Below are 21,215 nucleotides of genomic sequence, written 5' to 3'. Positions count from 1 at the left end.
TCTGGGAAATGTAGTATAAAAAAAGAACTTTTCCAAACTCTGGCTTAAAGCAGGGGGAGTGAACAAGAACCTACAAATATTCTTAGATTGCAGCCCCTATCATCACCAGCCAGTATAGACTATAATGAGAGATGATGGGGTTTGACATCCAGAAACATCTGGAGGGCTACAAGTTGCCATCACTATAATTAAAAAATGGGTCCAGAGTGCAAAGGTACTCCTCCACTAACACTCTTGCACCAACCAAATATCAGGGTTTTAAAGAAGAGAGACATAAAGGGCCAGGACCAAACTAAATTCTATTCGGGAGAACTATGATTAGAAGTCTCTCTCTCTCATTTTTACTTTATACCAGATGGGTGTGATTGGGATTTCATCAGAATAGTCATGAAATATGTTGGGGAATATTTGACGCTTTCCTCCCATACATTTCTGCCCTGCATCCACCCTGCACCCTCAGGTCCTGGGAGGAATTTATTGTAACCCATAAAAAACAGACTAACGGCAACCTCCCAGAGAATATTCCCCATTGCTGCTCCCAGACTATGGAACACCTTGACAGAGGAGATCCGTCAAATTACCAGCCTAGACAGCTTCAAAAAAGATGCATCTCTTCCGGCAGGCCATCCCAGAATAGTTCAATCTAATTTCTCTACTCTCCCTACTTTAAGTAACCACTGCCTCTCCTAGAAAATTGCTGTCTTTTGAACAGGTTTAATTTTTAAACTGTATTGTATTTAATACTGTTTCGGGGGGGGGGGGGGGGTGTCAATTTATTTATTGAAAGTATGTTTTATTCCAACATATTCTAGTCACGTAAGCTGCCTTGATTGCTGCAACAGAAAGTCAGGGTTTAAGAATAAAGTTTATTTATTTATTTTATTATGTATGTACATTTCTCAATATAAACTCTCTCACATGTGCATTCTCTCTCTCTCTCTCTCTCTCTCTCTCTCTCTCTCTCTCACACACACACACACACACCAGATAGACAGACAGACAGATAGAAACAGGCAGGCATGGGACATCTGTACCATCTGTAGTGTCTGAGGTTTGTTTTCATTGCTAGAGTTTGTTGATTTTATTAATCTACAGTTCTATTATTGAATGGGGTTGTATCATGTTAAGTTGACTTAGGAGAAACAGCCTAAAAATATTTTAACTAGCAATATGCACATGCACACACACTTACACATCCCTGTATGTGCCTTCAAGTTGCCTGTTGACTTATGGTGACCCATTCAATTTCAAAGGGTTTTTTAAGGCAAGGAATACTCAGAGGGTTACTTCTTCCAAAATGCACCTGGTATTCACTGCCCATCTCCCATCCAAGTACTAACCAGGACTGACCCTGCTTAGCCTCCAAGATCAGACAGGCTTTGATGCCTTTAGGGTATTTCAGCTTTGTATGCATACTTACAATACAGTATGTCACCCCTTTACTTGCTATTACCACCTTCTTTTTCTTTGAAATAAAAATGTGTAAGAAACAAGAAGGAAGGAAGGAAGGAAGGAAGGTAGGTAGGTAGGTAGGTAGGTAGGTAGGTAGGTAGGTAGGTGGTTTATGGACTAGGGGGATACCTCTAACCACCATTTTAGTGTGAGTTTCGTCCTCACCCCCTTGTCTGTAAGACACCACTGTATGTCTTAGTTAAACCTTTCTGTTGATGGTTGCTGTGGCCTCAAAAGAGTTGTGTTACATAATATTTTCATTACAAACCAAATTTACTTCTTCCCTCCCTCATGCCATGTTTTTCTTTTATTTCTTCCTTTCGCTCTTCTCTTTCTTTAAATGTCTCTCCACTCCAGATAGTTCTAAGCTGCAAAATGCTGGTCGCAAGCAATCTGTCTCAAGAAGCCTGAAGCATCTGTTCCATTCTTCAAACAAGTTTGTAAAGACTTTGAAAAGGTTTGTTTGACAACAGCAGATTTCCAGTTTTTACAGTTGAAACTCCCAAATGCATCTCCCTTACATAATTCAAAGTTTGTTCTCAGAAATTCTTTAGGATTCAGAAAAACATTGTGAGCCAGAGCAATAGCTATAAGCAGGGCAGCAAAGTCTCCCTTTGGAATATTCCGGGACCTTCTGCCAATTTTTAACTTTGGGTTATTAAAAAAAAACTTAGTTGGCATGCAGTTTTGTACATCAGGGGTGGGGATCATACAGCCTTCCAGATGTTGCAAGTCCCCATATTTCTCACCACTAGTTAGGGCTGATGGGAGTTGCAGCCCAACAACATCTGGAGAGCCACATGATTCCCACCTCATGCTTTACATTCCTCCTCTGAAGGCATTGAGATGAATGGGGCTTACACCCAGCTAAGTCTGTGGCTGCAGTCCTATATGCACTAAGGCTGCAGTGTATACATACTTACTTGTGATCTCGTGCTATAAAATCTGTATTATTAAATAGCTAGCAATAAGTGCTTTAAAGTGGGGGGGGGGGGGGCTATACTTTTTCCTTGCAGTGAAAGTTCTTCACAATTTGCTTTTTAAATGCCATCAAAACATGTTCTGCAGGCTGCTGCTTTACTTGCAAACCCAGGGGTGGGTTAATGTTTTTGGCTGTCTTCTATTGCAATGTAACCTTTGAGAGGCAGAACCTACCTAGTTCTGCATTTCAAACCTTTGGTCTCCATGAATGAACCTTATACACGCTGCTGGATTATGTCTTCTTTCATCACCAAGACACTTCAGCTTGACTTTTGTCTTCTTTGTATTTTGAAAAGAGGTTGGTTCTTTCCAAAGAGGTCCCAAGGGGTCCTTCAGTTCACTAAATCCACTGATTAATGTATTAACTAATTACAAATGTAAATATTTTAAAGGAATGGGTTTTGTGTAAACATTACTGCAGATACACTGGACAAAATGATGCTCTGTTACACTGATGTAAATCCAAAATAACCCCATTGATTCAGGTGGATGCAATACTGAATCATATTGCTGTACATCTCAGAGTGCTGTGATTTACGGTCTTCACACCATGACCAGGGGAACCTTTGGAAGCTAATGAGGGGTTCATCAGTGGGACTAAGTCTTTCTTCAGGAAAAAGGATCACTGGAGAGGAGGGAGCTTCCCTTAAGACAGTTTGACCACCCAGAAATGATCTTCCCTTGCAATTCTTTTAGGTCATATACTGAATCTGTGCTACTGCTTGTACAAGCAGAATTTATATATATATATATTTAAAAAACTGACCTCATGAGTTGTTTTGCTTCAACAAGGAAGGCAACACCATTTTTGACATTTTTGAAGCTATTTTGTAGTATTTGCTGGAATTTGGTATCATGACATTTCTGGGAATTTCTCCCTCACAGGAACAATATAGTAAAATCTATTTCTTCAGTTAGTTTCCAAGCCAGAAGAGGAACATAATAACTTGCTCTTGCTCCACAATGTTCAAGTCTTTAGCCTTCCCAGATCAGCTTTCTAATTCTGTTTTTTCTTCTTTGGTTGCAGAGGACTTTATTTAGCTGTGATATTTTATTACAAAGATAACATGTTGGTAACCAATGAAGATCAAATCCCGATTGTGGAAATCGACGATTCTCATACCAGTTCCATTATGCAAGATTTTCTCTGGTTCACAAAGGTACAGTTCCAGCCTATATACCTTTCCTCATTTGACTAAACTCTCCAGCTCCAGGGTCAGTGCAGTGAGTGATATGTCTCCTTTCTAGACAAGCAGCCAGACTCCTGCTACATGTATTTCCATGTTGCATGAGGAAGTATAATAGGGTAGGCCATAGAAAGCATGTAGTAGACCTGTGAGCCTTCAGTTTTTTGTTCAATCTCCAATCATTCCTGGCCAGAATGCTCAATGATAATGGATTATAGATGCTGTTACTTAGCAAGATCTAGGGGGCTGAAGGTTGCCCACCCCTTCATCTTGAGAAACCAACATCAGTACAGCAAAAGGGAGAGCCATGACTCAAGGGGACATTTTTCTCCTGTTGCTTCCCTAACTGAAATATGTTTGAAAGCTCACTGGGGCTCATGATACAGACTGAGGTGGGAGAAGGGAAAAAGGTAGTGGAAGGAAAAGTATTGCCAGGCTTGGATGATGTACCGCTTGGGTTGCTATCAGTCTAGACATTACATGTGTTCAGACCCAAAGGTACTATAGTTGCATGGATACTGTGCATGCACAGGGAGGTGGTTCAGACTGATGGAAACAAAGGAGACATGCAAGTTGGGAGAAATGAACCCTCTTCATGACCCAAAGTTTGTCCATTATTTCTCCAGGCACCTTTATTCCATCTGGATTCATTTTTAGGGTCAGACAAGGATGCAGGAAAGGGGATTTTAAGTAATGGGTTGCTGGGAGGTGAGCCATAGGGCAGAGGATTGGGGGCTTCAGCTTTGCTCAATCAAGTGCCATGTTTTGCTCCTTAAATCAGATTCCCCTACCACCCAGCTTCAGATTACCTAAAGTAGATCTGGCTTTAAAACTCATGGGCCTCCTTCTGTCCCATCTAATTTAGTCCCTGGGGCATAAAAGAGCTAGGAGAGAGGAAAATATTGGGATTTTCTTGAGTAATGGAAAGATAAATCAGATGACAGAGGGTGAGCTTAAAGTCTAATGAGCTGGACCCTCAGTCAGGGAGAGGTGCTGTAAATATATTGTGGCTAAAATAAGGGCAAGGCAAATATATCTTTGTATAGCAGCAATTTCCACAATGGTTTACTGCTGTTTTAGTAATGTGCTTCATGCATGCATTTCCTCTGCTTTCTCATAATTGTTTCTAGACAGCAATATCATTTGTTCCACAAACAGGATTTGATGGAGAGAGTCCCCTTGTGATGTTGTTCTAACTCCAAATGACGCAAGGGAATAGATGTTTTTCACGCCATTTTATTTTATTTTATTAAAAGGTAAATACAATTAAACATGGCTAAACCAGCTTAGTGGAAGTGTAAGGAAGGAGCCGTAATAACAGGGTAGACATTTGTTAAGAGTTATAAGTGATTGATGTAAATGGACTTGCAGCCTTTCGATGTTGCTCCTGGACCTCAGTGATGCCACACTGACCAGTTTCATAGGATGGCACACAGATAGAAAAATGGCAAGAGATACATGTTGGTTAATGGTGGCTGATGGTGGTTTATGCCATATCTCTCTGTTTCTTTATTAATTAATAAAGAATTACCATCAACACTCTGCTACCAGCAGAAGCTAAAATGGAAAAAAAAGTCTTTTTGGAAAACAAACATTCATTCTCTCTCTCTCTCTCCATCTTTCCTCTCCACACTTCCCAATTACCTTACATTTTGCAGCTATCTTGTATGTGGGATGATATCAGGTGGCTGAGGCAGAACATGTCTGTCTCCATGTCCTCATCTACAGTGCTTCAAGCCAGGCAGAAAATGCTCTCTGCAACAGCCCAGCTACAGGTTAGTGTCATCATACTCTTTCGGACAGCAGGTTATAGCAAGTGGATGGCCTCAGAGGGAAAGAGCTGCCAGCTGTCATCTGCTTCAGCCCTTTTTCCCACCAATGGTTTTTTCTCTGGGGAAAAATTATTATCTGCTGTGAAGCAAGCAGCAAAGTCTGACACCCCAGCCAGTGCAAACAAGTCATCCATACACCCTAAAGAAGGAAGTAGCAGAAGATGGAATTAAATGTGACACAGCAAATGCACAGTAGTTTGTCCAGGAGTACTGGTTCAGTAAGTACATAACTCAGTAGATGGAGCTCCAGGTATTTGTTGAATTACAGCTTCCATCACCATTAGTCCCTGGCTGTGATGGGTTATGCTGATGAGAGTAGGCATCTAAAAATATTTAGAAGATTGTAGCTTTCTCATGTGTGTTATAATCCACTCATCCCATGCTGATAGAAATAAATAGGTCAAACTGAGTTGCATGTTACCCAGCTGGTGGGGTCATTGCCCTGGATCTGGCTCCTCATTCCAGTTTCTGACCTGGTAGGACCACCAACCCTTGAGTACACGCTTCTGAGGCATCATTTGGCTTTGTTTTTGGAAATCCACTTTCTAGGGGTGTTCTCAAATAGTGCAGTTTTCGGACCTCAGTGATAACACACTGACTAGTTTTTTAGGGTGGTGCACAGATGGCTAGATGGTGAGATATACATGATGTTTATGATGGTTGGGTGCCACAACCCTGTGTATTTATTAACTACTAGCAACATTATACCACCCACAGAAACAAAAAAGAACTAGCCCATCCTAGCCCCACACATTGATATCATAACAATGGAGGGGCCTTGGCAAGAATGTAGGTGAAGTCCCAGGACTGCCCAAACAAGTGTGACATCAATGCCTCTTACAGCCCTTCCCAGCCCTGTGCCATCCAGTAACTGTTTGGATTATAAATCCCATTGTCTCTGATTTATTGGCCATGCTTGAGTTGATGGGCACTGAAACTTAGAAGATTTAGAGGCACCAGCATGGGGAAGAGTAGAGGTCTTAGAGTAGAAAATAGACGCACTTTGAAGTATGTGTTAGTGCCTGTCCATGGGCCCTTTCACACTATATAATTATAATACTTTGATTTAACTCTGACTGACATGGCAACATCACATGGAATCCTAGAATTTGGAGTTTAGAGAGGGGAATTTAGAATTCTTAGTCTGAGAGCTCTAGTGCCCATCATAATATGAAGCCCAGGATTTCAAAGGGCAGAGCCATGGCAGTTAAAATGAAATCATAGTGCTATAACTGTGTAGTATGAAAGGATCCTAAAAGCACTAAAGCACAGCTGGGATGGGGAAAGCTGGGTGGAAGAGATACCTTTTTGGTCTAGAGATCACCACAACTAGCTGAGTCCCCCAGAGAGTTTGACCAAGCAGTAGGATTCTGCAAGCTGTAATTCAAAAAGTAACTTTTGTAAGCACCTACATAACTCAGGAACGATAACAGAATTCCATTGCCTTCTGAATGCATTGAAGGATGGGTGAGGAGAAACACACAAAATCATAAGTCTTCAGAACCTGGACTAGAACTGAAAGAAGCAGCATAGGATAAGTGGTATTACAAAATAATTCATTTTCTTATGCACAGCTTCTTCTAGTTGCTGGACTGAGAGCCTGAGGCATATATAAAGAATCAAGGTGCTGAATAAGCTGAGAACATGTAGGGTTCATTTTTCAGGTTCTTTCCCCACAAATATAAAAGGGCAGATTCTCGGTTCTTTCTTGCACGGTCGTTTCTGGTGTCTCTAAACTAGTATAAATCTTGGCATGGATTAATTCCATGTGATTAATTCAGGGCATTCTGAATACTGCTTTTGGTCAAGGAATTGATCCATCATAAGTGTTGCATGGGAGACAAGAGATCCTAAACCTGTGACCTGAGAGATGTTAGATAAAAATTCAGCTGTTACTAATTTGTTGGTGTTATATGCCAACTGACTCAAATTTAAGGTAACCATATCAGAGGAGGTTCACCATTATCTTTTTCTAAAGCTGAGAAGGTACAACTTGCCCAAATTCCCCCTGTTTCCATGGCCTAGTGGGGATTCAAATTCTCATTTCCCAAACTCCTAGTCCAGTACTCAAGGCATTCCAGCATTATTTCGATCTGATCAAAGAAGAGAATCCAAGAGGTAGACCAACCAAACTAGAAACGACTTAAAACAACAAGCTAAAGCAGGTCATTAGTATTCCCTGATCTCTTTTTTAAAAATGGTATCAGCCTAATGCTTGCAGAAAAACGGAAATCCGAAGATTCAATTGACAGTTGGATGCTTAAAATGTTGGAAGCTTCTGAACTAGATTGGACATCAAATGCAATTGATGGGAATGCTAATGAAAAACAAAAGAAATGCTGGAGGTTTTTTTTTTTTTTAACATACTGTGAAGAAACCTGGAGCTGTACAAACATAGAAAATTAAGAGAATTTTGAACTAGAAGTACTGTGGAATTAATTTCTTAAGGACACGCAATACACCAAAGAATTTGAAACATATCTTGATCTATCAGAGAAAGAAGTAGTTAAACATAATTTAATATCTCACACCATTTAGACAATGTACTTGGAAGCTATAGCGCTTAAGTTGAGCAGGTAAATCTTAATTTTCCCTGCATCCACCAGAAACCACTAAAGATGCAGCACTGGAAATAAATTATTTAAAAAAGAAGTCAGATGCTATTTTGAGTGCCAATACCATGTTTCCTATAACATGGTACAGTACTCCCCTGATGTTAAGCTATTTGCATATTTATGCATTTAGAAGTAACCTAGACCAGACTTGCCACATCTAGTGTTCTCCAGCTATTTGTAATACAACTCCCATCTGTCTTAGCTGGCACAGCCAGTTGTGGTCCAAAACATCTGGATGGATACAGATTGGGTAACATGTAAAGATATACAGTCTGTTCTGGACCCCCTGCATAAGAGGAATTCCACATATGCTCAAACCCCATTTAAATGAATCGGGCTTGTGCACATAGCAGTGTGGTGGCGCACGCGCACCACAGGCATGCACACCATTACCTCTTATGGGGCACGCTGCCCCTTTCCCCAGCATGGCTTTCAGCATATATGGTGTCCACTGTACAAGTGAGCAAGAAGTTAGACTTGTACAAGCCACTGTATTCTCTATTACCATATACAGATGAAAAAGCTGGACAGTGAGGAAATCAGATACTCTTATCAAATCAATTCATTTGAAATGTGGCGCTAGAGAAGAGGGCTGAGGATACCATGGACAGCTAAAAAGACAAACAAATTGGTCCTAGAACAGAGGAAGCCTGAAATCTTCCTGAAAGCCAAGATGATAAAGTTGAGATGGTTGTACTTTGGCCACATCATGAGAAGGCACAACTATTGGAAAAGACAATAATGCTAGAAGATGTGGAAGGATGTAGAAAGAGAGGAAGACTGCATGCTCGATGGATGGAGTGTATTAAGGAGATCATAGTTATGAATTTGCAGGACCTGAGCAGAGCAGTGGAGGACAGGGTGTCTTGAAGTTGTCTCATCTACTGTGTCTCCATGAATTGAGATTGACTCGAAGGCAATTAACAACAACAGTTTGGGGAAGGCTAGACAATTAAAAGCAAGACTATGAAGCTACATGTTATGTATCAGATGTGCCATCCATTGTGTGGATACCAATGAATACCATGATGAATCTGGTTTGTTTGTTTTTCAAAAATCCCACATTTACTTGAGTAGGTGACCAGCCATGTAGCAAACCTGAATTATAAATTTTGTTTTTCTGCTTTGTTGCCTCATGGTAGAAGTGAACACGTTGAGAGGGTCAGCAGGCCAATTTTGGCTCTGCCACAGCTTTTGGAATAGCCCCATCACTCCCAGTGATATTTCAGGCACTTCCATTCACTCTGGGAATGTTGGGGGGGGGGCTGTTTTCTTGCTATTTAATGGTAGGAACGGGCTTAGGAGCAAAACTACCTTCCAGATGGCATTTTTGGTTGGAAAATGTGGGGTTTCCCCCCCAACAGAACACATTTACGTGTTTTTTTTTTGGGGGGGGGGGTTGGTCAGGGGAATCAAGGTCTGATGGGAGCCCCCACCCCACAAAGGCCACATGATTACCACTCCTGCCTTATAGCAAAAGAATAAGATTGATCTTCATGTCTTTATACCCTCCATATAGTACAACACAGAGGCACACAAAACCAAATAAGCCTGTCTGAGTCTGAGCAAATCTTTACCAGCAGGAGAAGAGGGCCCATAAGGATACAGAACGCCTACTGTGTGCATTGGATGGGGATGCCTAAAGCTAAAATAGCTACTTAAAGCCACTTCTAAATGGCAGTCACTGTGCTGGCTGTTCTGGAGTTCTCAAGTTATAAACAATTTTAATAATGCTGTTCAGAAGCAAATAATGCTAAGTGCAGATCAAGTCAACTCAGGGTGGCTTTATCTATCAGATGAGAATGTCATTAAGGTTAATGTGCAGTCCCTCAGCTTTCATACATGTACAAAGTGCCACATTGTCAATTCAGCCCCCCCCCCCCCCCAAAAAAAAACCAACAACTCCCATGCCTGACAAGGTTACTGTAGATCTTTTGAAAACTTCCAAAGTAAGGAGTACTGTGTATTTAAAATGCTAGGGATTTTTCTTTGAGACATCTGGGCATCACTTCAGGAACTGCTGTGAAGTTAATACATTGGCCCATATATGGAGCTGCCTTATGAAGGATAAGAAAAGCTGTGTCAAATCAGACCAGGAGTCTCTCTAGTTTTGAGTGGTACCGAAACAGGATCCTTCAGGACACTGACTGGGGATGATTTGACAAGAAGTTCTCCTGCACAAGTCCCATTGCAATGAAATGCTGTGGTGGCTAAAATTCTATTAGTGTCTTACACATGAATAAGTTCCCCTATGGAAGTGATTTTTTTAAAAAGGTTGCAGAAACAGAGTATAATTGTGTTTGTTACTTATTAATTTATAACTTGCTTTTCTCCCTAGATAGGACCCAAAGCATCTTACAGTATGTGGTGTCATTTTGAGGAAGATGCACATATGCATATAGGTCAGCAAATGACACAAATGTGATCAGCACATCAACTTTGTAGATGGCACAAATCTGGGATGGGTGGGAACACATTGGGAGATAGGAACAGAATGCAAGAGGACCTAGATAAACTAGAAAACTGGATAGAAATTGATGAAATGAAATTAAATGGGAACAAATGCAAAATACTTCATATAAGTGACAAAAGCCACATGCATAAGTATAGGATGGAGGACACATGGCTCAGCAGTACTTTATGTGGAAATGACCTTGGGATTATTATTGATCATAAATTGAACATGAGCCAGCAGTGTGATGCTGCAGCAAAGAAGGTGAATGCTATTTTAGCCTCTGTTAATAAAAGCACAGTTTCTAAGTCAAGGGAAATAATGGTCTCACCATATTCTGTGATGGTCAGGCCTCCTCTGGGGTATTGCTTCCTGTTCTTTACAAAAGATACATGCAAGTTGGAGAACCTTCAGAGAAAGACAATTCAGATTACAAGAGGCATAGAGAACAAAACACATGAAGAAGGGTTGAAGGAGCTGGGATTGTTTGGCTTGGTGAAGAGAAGACTGAGGGGTGACAAGATCGCACTGTTTAAATATCGCAAGAGCCATCAAGGGGGTGCAGGCCTGTTCTCTGCTGTCCCAGAGGGTAGGACTGGGTCTAATGATTTAAAGTTACAGGAGGTTAGGTTTTAATTGAACATTAAAAGGAACTTCTTGACAGTAAAAGCCGTTTGGCAAAGGAACCAATTTCAAGAGAGCTGGTGGGGTTTCCTTCTCTGAACATCTTCAAGAAGAGGCTGGGGATGATTTAGCTGGATGCTTTACCCTTCCAACCCTGTGATTCTATTATTCTATTATGTACATATGCATATGATGCCCAGGTGGATTAGCATGCCCATTAACTTGGGCGTTCAGTCACATATTTGGGTGGGTGAGAGATACAGTTGTACAACAATGCAATCCAACACAATTAAGGTGTAACTCCATACAGAGATTCGTGTGATGTATTCCTGGTGTAGACTCTTACCCATGGTTTTATAAAACAGGTTTTTGGTCTACCATGTGTTTGTAAAACTAGTCAAAACCACCTCGTGTTTTACGATTCTGCTATTTATGGAAAACACTGGGTGATCTTGAGCAAGTTACACTATCTTACTCTCAGAGAAAGACAATGGCAAAACTCCTCTCAACAAATTCTGCCAAGTAAACCCCATGATAGGTTTGCCTTAGGGTCACCAGAAGTTGGAAATGACTTGAAGGCAAACAACAACAAAGTTATGTTATCAACAACAACAGGTGCATCCAGACTGATTGACAAATCCCAGATTTTGTTCCTATTTTTTTCCAATTTTATGTGGGGGAGCTGGTATAAAAACTCCCCAATTGTACCAGGAGCTGACAGAAAATATTCTAGGTTAAACAAAATGTGCATGGATCTCTAAAATAAAATAAGAAAGAACAGGAACAAAATCTGGAACATTCTGCTCTTTTTAATCAGTTGAGTGAATGTTGAGTGCATTCAATTTTAATTCAATGCACCCAACAATGACTGATTGAGGGAATTAATTAATTAATTAATTAATTGTGATATGGCCAATAGTTGTGCTGATGTAAATCTCCAATATTGTTTGCCTTTAGGTTAATATGATTTGTTGTTCTAATGTTTTCATAGAAATATAGAATCATAGAGTTGGAAGAGACCACAAGGGCCATCCAGTCCATCCCACTGCCATGCAGGAACTCACAATCAAAGCACCCCTGACAGATGGCCATCCAGCCTCTGTTTAAAGAACTCCACAGAAGGAGAGTCCACCACTCTCTGAGGGAGTGTTTCACTGTTGAACATCTCTTACTGTCAGGAAGTTCTTACTAATGTTCTTCCCTCATCTTCATCACATTAATTTTGTTAGATTATTTTTTCTCTTGATAAGTATATGTTTGGGTGTATATGTGCCTTCAAGTCACTTGTTGACCTATGGTGACCTTGTGAATTTCACAGGATTGTTAGGAAAACTGCTGCTGCCAAACTGCAGAATTAATGCAGTTTGACACTGTTTTAAAGGTCATGGCTCCATCCTATGGAATTCTGGGATTTGTAGTTTGTTGTGGCACCAGAACTTTCTGACAGGGAAGGTTAAATATCTCACAAAACTACAAATCCCAGAATCCCACAGCAATGAGCCACAACAGTTAAATGAGTATCAAAGTGCATTAATTCTTCAGTGCAGATGCAGCCTCCAGATGTTTTAGACTACAACTTCTGCTTGCGTGGTCAGCACAGCCAGGACTTAGAGATGATGTGATGTGTAGTCCAAAATATAGAAAGCACTGGGTTGGAGGAGGCAAACCATTCCTCCAGATGCTCCTGGACCATCTAATCAGAGTTTTTCTTCTTAAATGTACTAAGACACAAATGGAGAGCATTTTTGATTATCGCCATGTTGGACTAATTATCTTTTCTTTGACTTATGTGCTAAAACAAAACAAAACATTAGAATCTGTTAGTAAAGATCTGAGCTTATGGATGTGATTCATTTCCATTAAAAGTCAGTGAGAGTGTGGCCATTGATTTCAGTATGATACGATATTAGGGCTTATGTCAGACAAGTTTTCATTTGCTTTTTTCAACCCCACTTTTTCTCTGTCTGTCATTTGACCAACACCAATAGAGCAGAATGGGAAGATTTCTACTGCCTTCTGGCTGGCATCCTGTAAATAACATACGCAAGTGTAAATCAACCTTATACCAGTGTATGTCTTTTTTCCTCATTGTGGAGGTTCATATTCTCCACCCTCTCTTGTGACCAAAGCCCCCTCAGGACTCACAGTTTTGCTGTGATAGCCCTTCTGAATGGTCATTCTATGACTGTCAAGAACATGGGGGATAAGAGAAGCATCTACATCTGTGTGTGCCCCATAGCCAGATATGGAACAAGGACATCTTCTACTGAAACCTAGCAAATCTCAGGGGAAGTTGCCAACAGTCTTCACTGGTCACAAAATGGTCATCCAGGAGGCTATCACAGCAAAGCCATGAGTCCTGGGGGTGGTGAGCAGAGAGGTAACAGAGTTCCATCTAGAGAATTCTTACACAGCACTAGACAATATGGGATCTCAGCCCTTGGTTGATAGGGCTAATAAACTCAGTATTCCTGATGGATTTCAAGAATAATGGAACCATTTTTCATCGTTTGCTTTGCAACACTCCGGAATTCCCCTCTCCCCATGATGGAGGTTTGTGCTTCAGTCAGCCTTAGTTTTTTCCCCTGCCATATAACATTTGAGTTGTACCACATTCGACCCAGCAAAGGCTGCATCAACCTCAGTTTCTTTTCTTACTACGTAACAATTGGTTTGCACATCAGTCAAACCAGCAAAGGCTAAAGTCACACTGTTGAACCCTTCACCACATTGTTTGCACTTTTCTTAAGTACATCATTGAAAATGAAGTAAGCAGGTGTCTCTCTCCCCCTGAAAAAAAACCCTGCATAATTTTCTGTGTGTAGTGAAAAGACAGCTGGCATGGGTTTTCACAGCAAAGCAGCAGTTTACAAAATCTGCACTTTATGTCATGCCAGGAACAACAAAAAAAAATATATATATTCTTGCAAGTTTCAGAAACTTGTGCCATTTCTTTTTTTGTGCATGTTTCTTGAGAATTAGGAACTCCAAATTGGTCACCAGCCAGCAATTAACAAATTCCTATTCCATCTCTACTGCCTGGTGCCATAGAAGAGGTCATGTAGGTCCATGGCAGAATATGTTTTGTGTGCAGAAGATCTCTTGTTGAATCACCAGTTAAAAGTTGAATAAAAAAAAAGCTGAACAAAGAGTAGTAAAACAGATTTTTGTCTGAGTCCCTGGAATGCTGTCCCCACAGAGTAGACTGTATTGGACCTAAGGAACAGGTACCAGATTCAGGGAAGAAGGAAGCATCATGCACATGTTTACTGCAGTGTTGTGCCCCACAAGGGACATGAAACATGTCTTCCTTTATCAGTGTATTGTGGCTGTACGTTTTTAACTCTGGTTACATAGTAGTGGGACAGATTATACTTCCACCCAAGTAGTCTTTCATTACAACACATTTACATATTTATCAAGAAAACTATAGCCAGCCACTCAGCAAATGTGTGTGTGCCTTCAAGTTGCCTATTGATTTCTGGTGACCCCATCAATTTCATAGGGTTTTATTAGACAAGGAATACTCAGAGGTGGTTTTGCCGGTTCATTTGCCTAAAATATAGCCCACAGCACCTGGTATTCATTGGTGGTTTCACATCCAAGTACAGTGCGCCCTTCCCTTATGCAGGGATTCGTTCCGGACCCCCCCCCCCCTACACACACACATACACATAAGGGAAATTCTGTGAATGCTTGAGCCCCATTGCAAACAATGGGGCTCATGCACGTGACACAGTGCACGCGCCATTGCCTTTTCTGGCATGTGGCTTTCAGCATAAGCCAAAAGCCGCATATAGCATGCCTGCTTATGATGTGGGCTCATTGTACTACCAAGGCTGACACTGCTTAGCTGCCAAGATCAGATGGGATCTGGGGCCTTTAGAATGTTTAGGTTACCTTCATGCAAAGTCTGAAAAGACTGAAAGTTATTTTATGGAGATGTGAAGGGCCAGCTACTGTAATTTCTACATTCCATTGATTTGGTTAATTATGGTGGTAACTTATGATATCAGTAGTTCTGTTCCCTCTTCCCTCATGTCACAATGAGTGAAGATGTGTGTACCAGTTATTGTGAAAAAGAGCTAATAATCATAAATTCTGTTGTTTTAATTTGCGCCTATCTTCATCGTCCCACCACAGAATCTCTTGGGAACACACAACTTGGGCCGTGTCTATTATGAACCAATCAAGGATCGGCATGGCAACATTATTATTGTTACAATAAGAGAGGTGGAGACTCTCTATTCTTTTTTTAATGGCAAATGGATGCAGATCTCCAAGCTACAAAGCCAGAGAAAATCCCTTTCAACGCCAGAGGAGCCGACAGCATTAGACATCCTGCTCATTACAATCCAGGTGGGTCTGCTGCTCTTTGTGTATGTAAAACATTTGAAATGCTGGTAGCCAAATGTTCCCTTTGATAGATAAGCCCTTGAAAAATTGGGGCCTTTTCCAAGGTCAAATCCACCCTGTCTACAAATCTATACCAACCAACAAAGAATATGATAAATTTCCAGGTTTTGGAGCTTTTGCTGGCTTATGGGATCTGTAGAAATCTCTTATTTATGATTGAATGAACACTTCTCTCTCTTCAATGAATCTCTCTCTCTCTCTCTTTCTCTCTCAAACACATATACACACCCCCATACCTTGGACTAGTTGCTTTTGGAGATTACCATCTACCAGAATCTTCCAGCCAGTATGGCCCCTGGGAACATCTAATTCAAACCACTAACTTTTCCAAGAACCTTATCAAGAAACAAACTGTATGCAAAGGGATCTTGTAGCACCTTTGAGACTAACTGAAAGAGAAAGGTTGGTAGCAAGAGCTTTCATAGATTTGAGTCTGCTTCCTCAGATGCATAGGATGGAGTGGAAAGTTCAGGGACAATAAAAACTATGGGCATCACCTTCACAAGGGAGAAACATTGTATGGAATATGGATTGGATCGCCTGATAGAGGAATTAGCCTGTTTCTTCTCTGTGTCACTTTCTCTTTGTATTCATTAATTCAGTTCAGTTAACTGCACATAAAATAAGTCAATTAAGTCCAGTTTTTGTATTAGTATGCAGTCTTTTTAAAAAAAAGAGAGAGAGACTTAATATCAGCATTTTTGGATCTGCCTTTCCTGATATGTGCATTTTTGTGTGCAACTTTCCCTAATATATTTTTGTATTCAGCTTCGGGGCTACATTCAGAGGGCCCTTATGGATATTTGAGGATAACAAACAAAAAAATAAAATAAAATAAAGATGTCCCTCTCTAATCTGGTATAGGTCAAGTTAGTTGAACTTGGTTCCCATTAAAATAATGGTTCTTCAGTTAAGCTCTTAAATTAACTTGCCTTATTGATTTTAGTGGAACCTAAATCAAGCTAATTTTATCCAGACACTCAGAAAGCTTTGCAAAAGCCCGGAACATTAGGAAAACAAGGCAAGTCAAGAATTCCAGGGCAAAGAGTTAGAAAAAAGCATATCTAGCTCTCCCGGGAAGTCACCCAAGATAGCTGACTCAGCCACCAGTAAAAGGACAGTTCTAGACAAGCCAACAGAAGCCCAGAGACAAGCAGCTCATCCAGAAATAGCAGAGATGGCTATGGCACTTTAACAATAAAAACCAACCAAGGGACTCAGTCTTCCTGACATATCATGATATTATGTCCCTTTCTTCTTCAGCAGGTCCTGCTTTCCACATAGCTGGCTTAACCTGAAATGCCAAACTGGGAGAGCACATGCAGACAAGCCCTGGTACCAGAAACCTGAATAACTCCCTGGCTTAAACTGAGTCCTGTTTATATCTCCCTCCAATCCAGTGATTCTAAATTAACTATTGCAAACATTAATCTCACCATGCCATTTAACTCCAAAGTGGCTTCCGAGAAGCCAATTGAACTAATAAGAAGTAAGTGCTGCAAATAAACAGTTAATAATAACTCCTTCCCCCCATTTGGTTGGTTTTTATTTTTGCCTCATTTAAAAGTTATCTGCATTAGATTATTGAAAACTGAACTGTGCAATACTTGCATAATTAAAATGTATTTGTAGATATATATAAAAGCAGGACATGGAGGTCTGAGCACATTTTATATGAGGAAACCCAAGTCTAACGGAGTTGCTACCAGCAATCTACTGGGGCTGAGGAGGAGGGTGTTCCCCTAATAATTTGTGCATTTCTATCCGGTGTCCACCCTTTCTTGGAATGCTTGTTGAATCAAATGGGCATTTTGTTGATGAAACTGTTGGGACAATGAAGACCTACTTGCACTTTTAGGAGCCAAGTGTAGTAATGGCAGATAATATCATGGTTCCAGTGGAGAAGACTTGGAGTCAGGTGCTTCATGCATAACTCAGAGTAATCTTCACCTTCATACACAACTCAATATAACTCAGGGTAATATGGAAGGAAGGAGGGAGGGAAATTGTCCTGTTAAATCTTGCATTATTTTCCTCTATAGACATTAATTAAATGTATGTCAATACAGGATGCCTATCAGAATTTTTCTGATTATAAATGTCTTTATGTCGGCAAATGAAAAGTGACTTCTTTTGGATAACTGCTACCCAAAGTGAGGGGTCTTTGGACTTCTGCCAGTCCCTGAGCCATTGGTTGCCAATTGGTGGTGAGCTTCCAGAAACAAAATAAACAATTGTACCCAGTGGGCACATATATGGTTCCAATCCCTGGGCACGTTGGGGGGGGGGGGAACCCTGCAGATCTCCCACGTTCAACAGCTTAAAAAGCACTGTTGCAGATCATAGAATCATAGAATCATAGAATCTTAGAGTTGGAAGAGACCACTAGGGCCATCCAGTCCAACCCCCTGCCATGCAGGAAATCCAAATCAAAGCATCCCTGACAGATGGCCATCCAGCCTCTGTTTAAAGACCTCCAAGGAAGGAGACTCTATCACCTTCCGAGGAAGTGCATTCCACTGCCGAACAGCCCTTACTGTCAGGAAGTTCCTCCTAATGTTCAGGTGGAATCTCTTTTCCTGTAGCTTGCATCCATTGTTCCGGGTCCTGTTCTCTGGAGCAGCAGAAAACAAGCTCGCTCCCTCCTCAATATGACATCCTTTCAAATATTTAAACAGGGCTATCATATCACCTCTTAACCTTCTTTTCTCCAGGCTAAACATCCCCAGCTCCCTAAGTCGTTCCTCATAGGGCATGGTCTCCAGACCCTTCACCATTTTTGTCGCCCTCCTTTGGACACGCTCCAGTTTCTCAATGTCCTTTTTGAATAAAGCGAGCACACAATAATTGCACACATGAAGTGGATACAATCAGATGACTGATTTTATTCTGGTTTTAATACTGGTTGGGTAGATATGTGCAGGATTTTCCTTGACATCACTAGAACTGGACCTATGGCATTGCAATTGCCTTTCAGTCACAGAACAGAGCAGTACTCAGTACTCTTTCCTTTGGAAAGTTTCTTCAGGGTACTGAGTGTCTCAGCCTCAGCTTTTTCTGTGAGGTAACATACTGGACTCTTGAGAATACAGTTGGGAAGGGGGTGGGTCAGTGGGTGGGTGAGAAATTCAGCTTCACTATTTGCAGCAAGTGGTTGGAAAAGCCTTTCTTCTACCTCCCAGGTAGAACAGACAGATGTCCCTTATGTAACAGATCTTATTGCAGGACATTTGAGCTCTTGATTGATGGATGATGTACTCAGCATTGACATTTCTAGGCCACTACCACTGGGTGGCATCAAAGGCCTATGCATTTACTTGGCTGCCATCTCCTGGCATCACTACCAAGTAGTATCAGAAGAAAGGCTCATGCACTTACTTGGCTGATATCTCTAGGCACCACCACCAAGTGGCTGACATTTGAAGAGAAGCTCATGCACTCATTTGCCTGATGGCTCCTTGCAGCCAAGCACTGAGGGAGGCCCTAGTTGGCACCATACAGGCATTAAAGTGTTGCACTTGCACAGAAGCCTCTGATAATCTGTATGGGCCAACAGAAGTAACAGCAGTACTTCTGAGGACTGAATCACAGGCTGTATTTCACCTGCCAGCAAATTTAGGGAATGATCTCATCGATTCTTATCACTATGAAGCTATTCATGCCTGATTTCAGCTCTTTTGGATGGAGTTGGGGATGCAAGCAATACCTAGAAACAGTGTTTGTTTTCAAAGTAGGAAAGAATGCAAACTGTGCATGATATTTAGAAGTGAGGCCCAGGGAAAATACTTGTTGGGTTTGCATTTTGATGCTAACAGACTTAACTCTCTCATCCTAAACCAAAACATTAGCAGGAATGTAGCTGTGCTCCAAAACCCAGACATTCTCAAAAGACTGGGTAAAGACAATCAGCTATGAAATGCACACAATAATTGCACACATGAAGTGGATACAAAAAGGTGGTATCAGACAAATGTTTTCACCAAAGGATTCTATTCTATGGTGATGGTGGTGGGGGGTTGCAACTTTTTTAAGGTAAATAAATAATGTTAGTAAGAATGTATACATTGGGGGAATTGCATAAAAAAGTACATGCATTTGAAGAAGTGTGCTAAACAAACACGCGCATGAACTTTCCTGTGGATTTTTTTTAAAAAAAAAAACATGCCCAGGTCAGTGTGGAAATTGGACTTAACAAATTTAATTGTGGAAAATATGATAGGCTGCCCTAAAACAAAATTGGCAGTCACCTAGCCCCACTCACCACCAGTTTTTGAGGGCAGAAGCTCTCGGGAGACAATGCATATTCTAATTGCAAAATGTCTAAGGCCAGCAATATGATTGCCTGTCTTTGCCCTGTGGGTACAAACAGTGTTCTGATACAAAACTAATTTCAGATAATCTGCTTACCAATTTCTCTGTCCTGTACCAATCAGTTCATGTCTGCAGTGCTCATATGCTGTGAGAATAGATGTGTGGATTAGTACTAATTATGCAAGCCATAGCTGAATTTTTTTTATTACTTAAGTCACAGATTCAGTATGAGCAAAGACCTCTATATTTGTTTGTTTGTTTGTTTTTTGAGATTAAAACTTGCTCACAGTTTAGGATGGAATTCTTCCCTCCCTCTGAGAAATTTTGCTAGTGTCAAGAGCTGAGCCATCAGGAGACATCTGGTGGGAGCCAGTATCATTGGCCAAATGAAATCCAACCTTGGATAGGAAGCCTCAGTAACTGTTTCTGTTGAAGAGATGGACTGAATCCAACATCTACCTAGTTAGATGCTTTCATGCATAGACCTCAAGGATTATCATACAGAACAGTTCCTAGTTCTTGGCTGAAATGCTTTGGCTGTTTCTACTAAGAAGAATCTGCCAATTTTTTTTGAGGTTGTTTTAGGCTGACATTTGCAGCAACTCTAACAGTATAGCTCTTAAAAAAGTTGCACAACTTTTATAAGAGCTATAGCAATATAGATGTCAAAACCTTTGAATGGAATACATGTGAAACCCAGAAAAGTTCCACGTAGTTATCTAGGTTCTATTAACACCCCCCCCCCCCCACCATTGTCTGCAGATATTTTATCTCAGCAGGTGCTTCCAAATTCATCTCATAATTTCACTGATTAATGGCAATTTAGATATAGGTTGATAGATATCTCCCACACACACACACACACATTCCTACAGAGAGTACTATTTGACGCTAGGGGGAACAACAGAAACCATGCCATAAAAGCAGCCAGTCCTGGCAACTAAGTGAATTGCTCATGACTGGGGGACTATCAGTACTATCCAACACAATTGCAAAGCAATTTGTGTGGGAGGGAGGCTGATTAGTGCAGAATTTTCCAAATATTAATTAGAATCATGCCACTACTCATTTAGCACTAGCCACTTAGCTTTATAGGAGCAGGAACTTTTGCCAGTCTAAATTCAGGTATGAAATGCTGTCAGCAATCTGACTGTGAATGCTTTGGCAGATTCCTTCTACTGTCAGAACCAAGGCTTCCCTTCTACCATCACAAGAGAAATACAGTAGCCTCTCCATTTTCGTGGACTTTGAATCCACATCCCTCGCCCATTTGCAGGCAGCAAACTGAGGGGGATAAAATGGGGGGGTGCCATTCAAGCTAATGGGGTTTGAATATTGACGATTT

At 40.9% G+C, this 21,215-nt stretch overlaps 1 protein-coding gene across 1 annotated transcript in view; it reads left to right on the top strand.

Annotated features, from left to right (window-relative positions):
- Nucleotides 1–21,215, top strand: part of ANKFN1 (ankyrin repeat and fibronectin type III domain containing 1) — a 155,212-nt gene that overhangs the window by 96,033 nt on the left and 37,964 nt on the right. Inside the window, exons 9-12 of the mRNA XM_089508231.1 lie at nucleotides 1,810–1,909; nucleotides 3,461–3,593; nucleotides 5,279–5,395; nucleotides 15,287–15,502. Of these exons, the coding sequence (XP_089364357.1) occupies nucleotides 1,810–1,909; nucleotides 3,461–3,593; nucleotides 5,279–5,395; nucleotides 15,287–15,502 (566 nt within the window). The remainder of the gene's footprint in view (nucleotides 1–1,809; nucleotides 1,910–3,460; nucleotides 3,594–5,278; nucleotides 5,396–15,286; nucleotides 15,503–21,215) is intronic.

This window comes from Sceloporus occidentalis, unplaced genomic scaffold (assembly GCF_023333645.1).
Source record: "Sceloporus occidentalis isolate IW3139 unplaced genomic scaffold, rSceOcc1.0.p SCAF_1, whole genome shotgun sequence".
Taxonomy (NCBI): Eukaryota; Metazoa; Chordata; class Lepidosauria; order Squamata; family Phrynosomatidae; genus Sceloporus; species Sceloporus occidentalis.
Note: the sequence above shows the minus strand (reverse complement) of the source record. Positions and strands in the feature narration are given on the sequence as shown.